The following is an 11690-nucleotide window of genomic DNA, read 5'->3' on the forward strand; positions in this document are numbered from 1 at the left end:
TGGCAACGTCTCCAAGATGCTTCAAGAGACCTACCTGCAAAGCTACCATGAAAAACTATGCACAAGTGCATCTAGGGCAAAAGCTGCTTTAAATGCAAAGGATGGTCACACCAAATGTTGATTTAATTTTTATGACATTTATCTATTTATGACATTTTTTTTTTACAGCATCCTCATTTTACAGCATTTTTACACAAGTGCCTAAAACTTTTAACAGTACTGTAGCTTTGCAGGTAGGTCTCTTGAAGCATCTTGGAGACGTTGCCACAGTTCTTCTGGATTTAGTCTGTCTCAGTTTGTTCTGTTTCTTCATGTCATTCCAGACAGACTGGATGATGATGAGATCAGATCTCTGTGGCCACTGTATGTATGTATGTGTGTATATATATATATATATATAGCCCAACTTGGAGAAATAGCCTAGCCCTTGACAAACACATTTTTGCAATGATCATTTCATTTTTTATAACAATTTAATAATTTATTTTAGAATTTCATTTATTAAAACTGAACATTAGACTTGCATTATCTGTGTTGGCAGGACAGAATAACTTTCTTACAATATTCAAAGTGATTTGACATTAAAATGGCTAGAAAACTATATATTAGAAAACCAATCATAATAATTTATCACATTATGTTAGCAAAAAATTAAAATTAAAAAATTAATAAGTGTACAATCATAATCTACATGATACATGATTACACTGAGGATTGTGCATATGCATGTAACAAGATCAGTTTCCTTTTTTCCAACTCCTTAGATTACGTGAGCCACTTGTCTATGCAGTTCTTGTAGACTGTGTGGTTTGAATGCCAGGATGTATGGTGTACACCAGGGACGACACACTTGACCACGGCTCCTTCTGAGTTCAGTGTTTTCAAGCCAAAAGCATCTCTTAGATACCACTGGGGAAAGTGGAAAAATGGTTAGGACAACTAAACTGCACCACTAAAGCATTAAAGGAATAGTTCACCCAAAAATTAAAATCTGCTGAAAACCCACCCTCAGGCCGTCCAAGATGTAGATGAGTTTGTTTCTTCATAAGAACAGATTTGGAGAAATTTATTACATCACTTGCTCACTAACTGATCCTCTGCAGTGAATGGGTGCCGTCAGAATGAGAGTCCAAACAGCTGATAAAAACATCACAATAATCCACATGACTCTTATAATCCTCAAGACTTTTTCGCATGGAAATGGTGCTTGATCTGTGCATATTTCTCTCCTGATTAAGACAAGACGACTTTTTCACTGGAGAAAGCATATTATAGATCGGGGTGCCCAAACTCGGTCCTGAAGGGCCGGTGTCCTGCAGAGTTTAGCTCCAACTTGCCTCAACACACCTGCCGGGAAGTTTCTAGCATGCCTAAGAGCTTGATTAGCTGGTTCAGGTGTGTTTGATTAGGGTTGGAGCTAAACTCTGCAGGACACCGGCCTTTTTTTCTCACAAACACACAGTTTTTTTACTTCACAAGATAGTAATTGATAGACTGGAGTCATGTAGATTCTCATTCTGACGGCACCCATTCATTGCACAGGATTCATTAGTGAGCAATTGATATCATGCTAAATTTCTCCAAATCTGTTTCGATAAAGACACAAACTCATCTACACCATGGATTGCCTGAGAGTGAGTACATTTCCTGAACTATTCCTTTAACGAACTAAGCAAAATAATAATAAAATTAAAAGTAGTTTTACAAAATGATTATAGGAATGAATGTATCCACTCACATCCTGCTTTTCCATCTCAACCACAGTTTCATTACTGTCATAAAACCCAAAAATACTGTGGGGGGAAAAAAGAGATAAACTGTAAAAAGATATGAAATGACTGAGTATGTTTTATTCAGGGCCTGAGTTTTAGAGATTGTAAACATGCTCTAAAAATCCACCACATAATCCTATAAGGCCTTTTGAAGTTCAAACGTCACTCTACATATTTCTCATATTCATTCCAGTCTGCTAAACACCACATTAACCCTTTACCAGCATGTAAGACTTTGATGATTTCTAACTCTGACACACTTTAGATGCTCAATATCACGTGATGAAATAAATCTTTGCAGAGACCTTGACTCCCATGGTGTAATAACGCCGTCATCTTGTCCACCGATCAGCACCAGCGTCTGTATGCGCAGGAAGCTGTCTCGCCACGCTGCAAGGGAACAGCAGCATACAACACAACTCAAGGTTACGGAATTGAAAGTGCACAACCCAAGCAAAAGCTGTCATCTGAGCAGCACATAAACACAGGTTAGCAAAAGCCATGTCGTCTGTAATTACCTGTTGAATTGGCATGCTCTATCTCTCCATTCAGTGGGGCGAGATAGATGCTGCTCTTTAAGTATCTCTCTCTTTGGTGTGGATCTACAGAGGGAATAAAAAGACAGAGAAGGATGTGCTGTGAATCAAATTAAATACAGAACATTGATTTGTGACACATCCACTTACCATTCCAGTAGTTGCAGATAGATATCCTTTGTCCACATGTAGAGTAACAAAAATGGTACAGGCTTGACTTGATAAATTTAGGGAAAAAATATTTCAAATAAGACGAATCTGTAAAAGCATGGACAAAACACTTACAAGCACTTCTTTAAAGAAAAGAGATGTTGTGGTGTGTGTAATGTAGGGAGGACAGGACTGACTGACTGACCTCCATACTGGCCAGCTAGTGGTGAAGACAGTAATATCAGAGAGTGAGCATTGTGCGTCGGCAGGGTTGCAAGAACTCCTCGACATATCAATCCACCTTTGAAAATATGATATAAAAAACAGTGCCGTTCAAAAGTCTGGAGTCAGTATGATTTTTTTTCCCCCAAAAGAAATTCATATTTTTATTTAGCAAGGATGCATTAAATAGATCAAAAGTAGATCAAAAATTCAGCTTTGCCATCACAGGAATAAATTACACTTTAAAATAAACTTGAAATCGCATCATATGACCCCTTTAAAATAGAAAATTGAAATTGAAATATTATTTCAGAATATTACGCTTTTCACTGGATTTTTGATCAAATAAATGCAGCTTCGGTGAGAATAAGAGACTTGTGTAAAAAACAAAAACTTTTGAATGGTGTATATGTAACAAATGTCTTATTAGATATGAGTTTAGATGACCTTGTGAGAAGCAGATGAGATGGACACCATCATCGGTGCTCTCCATGATGGGTCTGATGGCCTCTCTGAATCCATCTACCTGTTGCCACAGTGGCTTCATACTGCCAATGTAGTCATAAAGGGCTAGTGTGGTCACATTGGTACCTGGATGAGACTAAAACACAGTGGAAAACAGAAGTTGGTGAGTTTCATCCTTGATAAAAAGGAGAACTATGTGCCAAATATGGTGAGATGGAACTGAAACAACTTAAAAATCGTATGCTATTCCAATTCGAAATTTGGTTGCTTAGAACTTAGACTGTGATTTATTTATTTTTAATTAGCTTTTTCTGCATTTTACAAAGTTTTTGACCCAAAACTTACTTATTTCAAAATGTAGGTTAAAAACTAATAATGTAAAAACTAAAAAATACAGAAAAAGCACCTTCTTAAATTCACAATATAATGTAAGATTTAAAATATAATGTAAAAATACAAATAGAAGTGATTTAGTTATTTTACTTATATTAAATGTAGGCCTAATAAAATTATGTTAAATAAATAATATGATCTTACCTGATTGATAAATTTAGCTAAAATCTCAAACTGTCTGGGCCCATCTAATATCCCGTGAACAATAATTACTGGTTTGTATCCCATGACGGAGGACAGCAGAAATACAGTCCATATAACAACACATGGTCTGCAGCCATCAGTCATCAATCCCCCCATAAAGGCACTCCGACAATATCTCTCAATAATCTATCAATTGAAAACAAATATTTTTTCTTTAATCAAAATTATACTAGTAGTCCAACGGTGGCAAGACGTTCTGCCAAAAGATTGGATGCTCTATCGAGACGTTTATATCTGGTAAGTTGTTCCGCATGTGATGTTTTGTCACAGTTGAGGTGATGCTTATATCGACCACTTCCTCTCTCTCACCAGATGATGTGGTTTATCGAAGAAATGCAAGCATTTCATTTTACTACAAGAGAATATTTCACATTGTTTACATATATAATTTTCTTCTTGAATGCAAGTTATAGACCTCAACAGTTTTTAACTTATTTAGGCATTATATTACGCATTTGTTGCATATGAAATGCATGCGACACGTCCACCGGAAAATATAATGATTCATATTGTAAGCATGATACATCTGGTGCTCTTAACGCTTTAAATCTGGACTTGTATTTTGACAGGAATCACCCCTCCCCCCAAGTAAAGTATCTGCCAAGTCCCTTTACACACTCCTGTACAGTAGGTGGCGATATGCAATAATTGCAAGTTGCAAAAGCCAAGAAAAAAGAAGAAGAAGACAGGAATCATATATGTTCGTTTTGTGCTGCAAACGATACAGAATTCAAATATCATGGTTCAGTGGAAACAGTTATACACTGAAATATGTAAACGTTACAGTCTGTTGTCTCCAAGCATTGGTGCATGAAATAAAATCCAGCCAGTATAATTTATCTAATCTTTTTATCTAGTAATCACAAATCATAATTTCGACTTGCGCTGAGAAATGTAACGTACCACGTGACCAGTCTGTTTCATTGACGATCTGGACGATCATTTAATTTTCACAATAATTATTAAAATCCATCTTAGCAGAACAGTTAGCGACAACTACAAACCAGACCAATTTCATATCAATTACCTATGAACTCGCTTAGTTTGTGTCTATTGCTAGACCACGTCTGAACGTTTAACTCAGACTTTTATTTTGACAGGTCGCGCTCAGAACGTAGTGACCCGGAAGTAGCGTTCATGTTTTCATAGGAGAAAGCGTGCGGAGAGACGCTACACTAACGTAAGTCTGAAGTTTCTTCTGAATTATGATGCAGTCGTGTTTGTATTGTGTATGTGCATAAAACACATCTGACTGTACACGGTGCGGTTGATTTCATGGGCATAAATCTTCTAAGTACATCAATAAATAAAAAGAATTAAGTGTCCGCTGTTGACCTGCTGTTAATTTCTATGTTCTGTATTGGAAAATAACACTGAGCGTCTACAGATTTTTTCTTGTACACATAAGTTTCATTTTAAATATGATTTGACGGCTTATTTTAATGAAATTTTTGAATTCGAGTTGGTCACGCACAGTTGCGCTCATTTTGCTGTGTTATCTGGTGATTCACATTATATTATGGTGAAAACTTTGTTGATACAGTCTTGTGTAAAACACTATGTGTTGTGTTCTTGTGCACAGTCACAATGGCTAATCTGGAACAGTGGGTTAGTGACCAGCTCCATGACATCCTGGGTTTGAGTGACCGATATGTGGCCCAGTTCATGATCGGTCTGGTGAAGAAGTCTTCTGGACCTCAGGACTTTGTGGCTCGGCTTCAGCAAACCGGAACTATTGATATTGATCAAAGAATCACAGCGTTTGCACATGAGCTGTACAACAAAGTAAGTGTTTTCACTCAGTATGTTTAATGGAATTCATAAATTAAGATATACATTTACATATGACCTTCCATTTCAGGCTCCCAAAAAACATGTGGCAGAAAAACCTGCCCGGGCGGTGGAACGACAAGTCATGGAAATGGAGAGAAAGAACAGAACCTACACTCTTCTGGAGGACAGTGAGAGTGATGGAGAGACGGCCAGAGAAAGAGGAAAAGGGAAGAAAAGTAAAGACCGAGACAAAGGAAAGAAGAGAAAACACCTCAGACAGAAACGAGACGAAAGTCCATCGTCCAGTGAAGAGGACAGCAAAAAGAGGTCATTATGTTATTCTTTCAGTCTTTTAGATGCTGCGGACCCCCAAATATGGATATCCTCTTGCGATGGACCCCCGTTCTAAAATTTTAAAGCCGTGTCTTGTATAAAGAATTTATACTGTAAAAAAAATATTATAAATGAAAAAATATTTGGAATATATTTAGTTTCTATTAAGTTACATTGATAATTTTTTCCTATTAATTGTAGTACTGTACCGTTAGATGTAATTTATTTATTGTTTTGCTCATTTGTTTACTTATTTTAATCTATTTTGGATGTATTTAATTAAAATGATTTATTTTATTCAGATTTTCATGATTTATTTATTTTTACATTTACGTTTTTTTCTCTCTAAATATTTACACCAAACCCTAGCACTTCCTTGTGGCTCCCTGTGTGTCCCTGAACCCCAGTTAGAAAAAGCCCTGGGCTAATACAAAACATTTTCAATGAAAGGCTTTAAATTTGGCTCATTCAATCAGAAAGTGACAACTATCCATTTCATTATTGTGCTTTTGTTCTCAGTGGTTTCTCTTGTTTGTTCTTTGACTCTTTCAGTACAAAAGTCATGGACGAGCCAAAAAAAGCTGCTAAAGAAGAAGAGGAGGAAGAATGGGAGCGGGAAGAGAGAGAGAGACTTCAAGATCTGGAGGAGAGGGATGCATTTGCTGAACGAGTGAAACAGAAGGACAAAGACAAGACGAGACACATACTTGAGAGAAATGACAAAAAGGTAATGCTAAACAAGATCTTGCTACAACAAAATAATGTCTACTAGTTTCTTATTGATGGATCTCAGCATGATCTAGGAAATTATGAGGGCTAATGATGTGCTTTGTCTGTTTACATCATCTCAGGCTTACGAGGAAGCTCAAAAAAAACTCAAAATGGCTGAGGAGGATCAAAAGAAAATGGTGAGGAAGTCTTAAATTGTACTTACATGCACAAGGATGTTCTGTTGTTAATTGGAAATTTGATGATGTGAACATGTTGACCTGATTAATACAATATTCCAGTTTCTAGAAATCTGTATGAAGCAGCAGTGATATCTGTTAACATTCAGTGCGGTCTCTTCAGCTTCCAGAGTTAAGGAAACAGTCACGTTGGGAGTATCTGAGCAAAAGAGAGCAGGAGAAGATTGATGACCTCGAGGCTGAAATTAAGGACGAGGAATACCTCTTCTCCACTCAGAACCTCACAGATCGGGAAAAGAAAGATTTAGATTACAAGCGGAAGGTCAGAGACCTGGCCCAAGACTACAAGAAAGCTGGAGCGAAAGAAAAAGAGGAGAGAAAGAACAGATACTACATGCCAGAGGAGAAAAGAAACAAGGTAGGTCTAAGTGATGAGCTAGAGGAGGATTATGGGATAATGTAATACAAATTGACAGAACTGGGATATTTAAATCAGTTACCAGTACCTAATATCAAGGTTTCCATTTTTCATGTAATTAATACATTAATGCTTTTATTCATAAAGGATGCATTAAATTAAAAAAGTGACTCAAGACTTTTATAATGTTAAAAAAGGTTTCAAATAAATGCTGTTCTTTTAGAACTTTCTCTTCATTAAATCAGCAAATCAGCATATTAGAATGATTTCTAAAGGATCATGTGACACTGAAGACTGGAGTAATGATGCTGAAAATTAAGCTTTGCATCACAGGAATAAATTACATTTTAAAATTTATTATAATAGAAAACAGTTATTTTAAATTGGAATAATGTTTTACAATATTACTGTTTTTACTGTATTTTTGGTCAAATAAATGCAGCCTTGGTGAAAAACATAAGAAAAACATCTTATCAAGCCCCTAACTTTAAGCAGTAGTGTATATCACACATATGTTTGTTTTACTGGAAATTCATACAAATATTTTTTTATTTTAAATATTTTTTTTTTATTTGACATACTTTATTATTAAATATGTTATTGTTTTTCTCTTGTCCTCTTTGTCCCCTCCTATCAGTCCATTCCTCAGAAAGACATGGACCTGGAGTTTGAAGAGACTCCCAGAGAGGGAGGTGGGGAGCAGGGCCGCTGGGAGGAGGCGAGAGTGGCCACTGCCACCCTGCAGTTCGGGGCCAGAGAAGAGCGGGAACGCCGGATAAAGGAGGAGCAGGAGAAATACCAGCTCATTTTAGAGGAAGAGGAGATGATCAGCTTCGTCAGCACGGCCATTACTATGAAAGGATCACTGTCAGAAATGGTTAACATCAGTGAATTATATTTTACACACATTATATTTCCATGTCTTTAATACAAGAAGTAATAACAATATTGTATCTTCTTATTTTCTTCAGGAAAGTGAATCTGAGTTATCACAAGCTGAGAAGCAGATGCAATCCCTCCAGGAAGTGAGACGCAGCCTTCCCATCTTTCCTTACAGAGAAGATCTTCTCGCTGCCATCAGAGACCACCAGATCTTGGTCATAGAGGGTGAAACCGGATCTGGCAAGACCACCCAGATCCCTCAGTATCTCCTGGAAGATGTACGAACTTGTAATAAAAAAAATATTTATTGGCAGATAGTTTTAGGATTTTTGTGGATCCAATACTGGTTCATGTGACTTTCTTCACTCAAGAATATGAATTATCAGGAACATGCAGGGCCTCTTTTTTAAAGTTTGATGTGTGAGCATTAATAGTTTACATTAGCTACATTTCCATTACATTTACAATTTTTTTGTGCTCAAAAACATTTTAAAAAAGTTGCATTTCTTTATTGTTTTGTCTTTTCTTTATCAGGGGTACACTAATGGAGGAATGAAGATTGGCTGTACTCAACCTCGAAGAGTGGCGGCCATGTCTGTAGCAGCCAGAGTCGCACAGGAAATGAGTGTCAAATTAGGAAATGAGGTCATAATCCATCTGCTTACTAAATGTGTGATTGTATATATGATGAGCTTTCAGATTTGCCATTGTGTTTGTGTACATATGAGAAGTTAAATTATTTGCATACCTGAACATTGTGGTTTTTCTCTGTGGCAGATTTGTAGTTTTTTTATCAGCTATGTTGTCATATTTTCCGCAGGTGGGCTACAGCATCCGTTTTGAAGACTGTACGTCAGAACGCACTATCCTGAAGTACATGACTGACGGCATGTTACTCAGAGAGTTTCTTACAGAGCCCGACCTCGCCAGCTACAGGTAAAAACGTATCTTACAGGATTAATCTTTTAAAGGGATAGTTCACCCAAAAAATGAAAATTCTGTCATTAATTACTCGCCCTCATATCGTTCCAAACCTGTAAGACCTTCGTTCCTCTTCGGAAAACGCAAATTAAGATATTTTTGATGCATTCCGACAGCTCTCTGACCTCCCGTAGACAGCAAGGATCCTTACACGATCAAGGCTCAGAAATGTAGCAAAGAGATCGTTAAAATAATCCATTTGACATCAGTGGTTCAACCGTAATGTTAAAAAGCTACGAGAATACTTTTTGTGCACAAAGAAAACAAAAATAACGACTTTATTCAACAATTCGTCTCAGGGTCAGAGAGCTCTTGGATTGCATCAAAAATATCTTAATTTGTGTTCTGAAGATGAACGAAGGTCTTACGGGTTTGGAATGGCATGAGGGTGAGTAATTAATGACAGAATTTTCATTTTTGGGTGAACTATCCCTTTAATATTTACTCTATGTAATTTAAGGAATCTTACTTTACAGAATTAATGTTTTAATATTTGATCTTTTAATTTTGTATGATAGGGAAGCTTACCTTTACAGATTTAATATTTTTTACAGTTTAAAATATGACTGCCAACATTGCTTTCATTATTGCTTTTTAATTGTCTGTTTTTCTGTTATCAGTGTGATCATCATCGATGAGGCCCACGAGCGAACATTGCACACAGACATCCTCTTCGGTCTAATCAAAGACATTGCACGTTTCCGCCCTGATCTGAAGGTTCTGGTGGCCAGCGCCACTCTGGACACAGAGCGCTTCTCCTGCTTCTTTGATGAAGCACCAGTGTTTAGGATTCCAGGTCGTAGGTTTCCCGTGGATATCTACTACACAAAGGTAATGGACCGTGATTAAAGCAGAAGACATTCACTTTGTCATACGATGACATATATATTAGGGGTGTAATGTAATGTATTGTATATTTAATTGTGCATGTTTATTTTTATATTTAGATGAACTCACCACCATCTAATGCTCCTTAAAAGTTCATCATTAAAAAAGGACAAATTAATAACACTGTTAAATGTAATCTTTAACAAATTAATTCCATTTCCATGTTATGTTGTGATACCTATATTCACTTTTAGCATTTAAAAGGATTTTAGGTTTTAGTGTTTAATTTATTTATTTAGTCTAAATAGTATAGAATTTTAATATCAGCCATTTATCGGTTATTAGTCATAACATGAAAATAATTATCGCTTTATCGACTAGACATGGTGTAAGAATCCAGTTTAGTGATTTCTCTGATCTGTTTTTGCCTTCATTTGTACGTTACATATTATTAATATCATTTGACTTTTGTTTCAGGCTCCGGAGGCCGACTACTTGGAAGCATGTGTTGTGTCAGTGCTACAGATCCATGTCACTCAGCCGGCTGGAGACGTACTGGTCTTCCTCACAGGACAGGTCAGTCCTTGGCACTCAGTCTGTTTATAGTTCATATTTCCTCTGTGGATGGACATGAGCCGTATCTATCAATGCATACATCTATTAACAGGTGCTGTGTTGTGTCTGAGTCACGACGTAGCAGTAAAAAGTTTTTCCAATACGTCACTATCAATTTTTCCCTTTGACACAGTCACCTCTGGCTGGTTGATGGTAACATGCATTTTATACAAAGCTGCTTTGAAACGATGTGTTGAAAAGCGCTATACAAATAAACATAAAATTAAAAAATAAAAAGTAGCTGTTTATTTTATTATTAAACGTTTTTTAAATTTTATATCAGGTAGATTTTAATATATATTTATAATATATATTGTTTATATTGGTAACAAGGGTGCCAGAGGTATTATATTGGAGATGCAGCGCTACTAACAAACATGTTAACTGCACCAAAGCTATGTAAGGGGTAATTTTTTAAACTATAATGTATTGTAATTTTATAATGTATAAATTTATTGGCTCAAAACAGTGAGGGTGCATGCATTTACACTAAATACAAGCTTGCGTCACCCTGCATCCATTTCCTGTCTATTTCCACTGTTTATCCATAAAGGCATAAAATGCACTGATATAAAATTAAAAAAAAAAGCTTTGTTTGTCGAAATAGAAAAGCTGTAATGAGCCAGAAAGATTTAATGTTCTGCCATTTGTGTATTATGTATATTGGGACAGTTTGTGGATCATCAGTTGTGTTGATGATATTTATTTACATTTAGTCATTTAGCAGACACATTTATCCAAAGCGACTTACAAATGAAGACAATAGAAGCAATCAAAACTAACAAAACAATATGAGCAACAATATGTGAAAATTACAAGTCTCGGTTAGCCTAACGCAGTACACGTAGCAAGGTATTTATATATATATATATACACACACACACACACACACACACAGAAAAACAAGTAGATAGAATAGAAAAAAAAGAAAGCTAGTGTTAGTTTTTTTTTTATATATAAAAAAGATAAATAGATAAAGTAGAATTAAAATAGAATAGAAAGTGCTAGAGTTAGAGGGTCAAATAAAGATGGATGGCACAATAAAGCGACGTTCACTTGTTGAACGCAAGCTTCTAGAGGGCACATAACTCTGAAGTAATGAATTTAGGTAAATGGGTGCAGAGCCAGTGGTGGTTTTGTAGACAAACATTAATGCCTTGAATTTAATGCGAGCAGCTACTGGTAGCCAGTGCAAATTGATGAACAGAGG

At 36.2% G+C, this 11690-nt stretch overlaps 2 protein-coding genes across 2 annotated transcripts in view; one reads left to right on the forward strand and one right to left on the reverse strand.

Annotated features, from left to right (window-relative positions):
* Positions 1-380: 380 nt before the first annotated feature.
* LOC107704757 (lysosomal thioesterase PPT2-like) lies at positions 381-3927 on the reverse strand. Its single transcript, XM_016507755.1, has 8 exons — positions 3683-3927; positions 3128-3281; positions 2664-2759; positions 2459-2566; positions 2291-2374; positions 2078-2162; positions 1739-1793; positions 381-909 (listed from the first exon to the last, which is right to left on the reverse strand). The coding sequence occupies exons 1-8, from the start codon at positions 3836-3838 to the stop codon at positions 766-768; spliced, it is 882 nt and encodes a 293-aa protein (XP_016363241.1). The 5' UTR covers positions 3839-3927; the 3' UTR covers positions 381-765.
* Positions 3928-4842: 915 nt separating this feature from the next.
* Positions 4843-11690, forward strand: part of dhx16 (DEAH (Asp-Glu-Ala-His) box polypeptide 16) — a 13740-nt gene continuing 6892 nt past the window's right edge. The window contains exons 1-12 of the mRNA XM_016507751.1: positions 4843-4922; positions 5325-5527; positions 5604-5842; positions 6401-6575; positions 6700-6756; positions 6920-7174; positions 7812-8051; positions 8146-8334; positions 8591-8701; positions 8877-8992; positions 9658-9868; positions 10343-10441. Coding sequence (XP_016363237.1) covers positions 5330-5527; positions 5604-5842; positions 6401-6575; positions 6700-6756; positions 6920-7174; positions 7812-8051; positions 8146-8334; positions 8591-8701; positions 8877-8992; positions 9658-9868; positions 10343-10441 — 1890 coding nt within the window. The 5' untranslated portion in view covers positions 4843-4922; positions 5325-5329. The remainder of the gene's footprint in view (positions 4923-5324; positions 5528-5603; positions 5843-6400; positions 6576-6699; positions 6757-6919; positions 7175-7811; positions 8052-8145; positions 8335-8590; positions 8702-8876; positions 8993-9657; positions 9869-10342; positions 10442-11690) is intronic.

This window comes from Sinocyclocheilus anshuiensis, unplaced genomic scaffold (genome assembly GCF_001515605.1).
Source record: "Sinocyclocheilus anshuiensis isolate Anshui unplaced genomic scaffold, SAMN03320099.WGS_v1.1 scaffold758, whole genome shotgun sequence".
NCBI classification, from domain to species: domain Eukaryota; kingdom Metazoa; phylum Chordata; class Actinopteri; order Cypriniformes; family Cyprinidae; genus Sinocyclocheilus; species Sinocyclocheilus anshuiensis.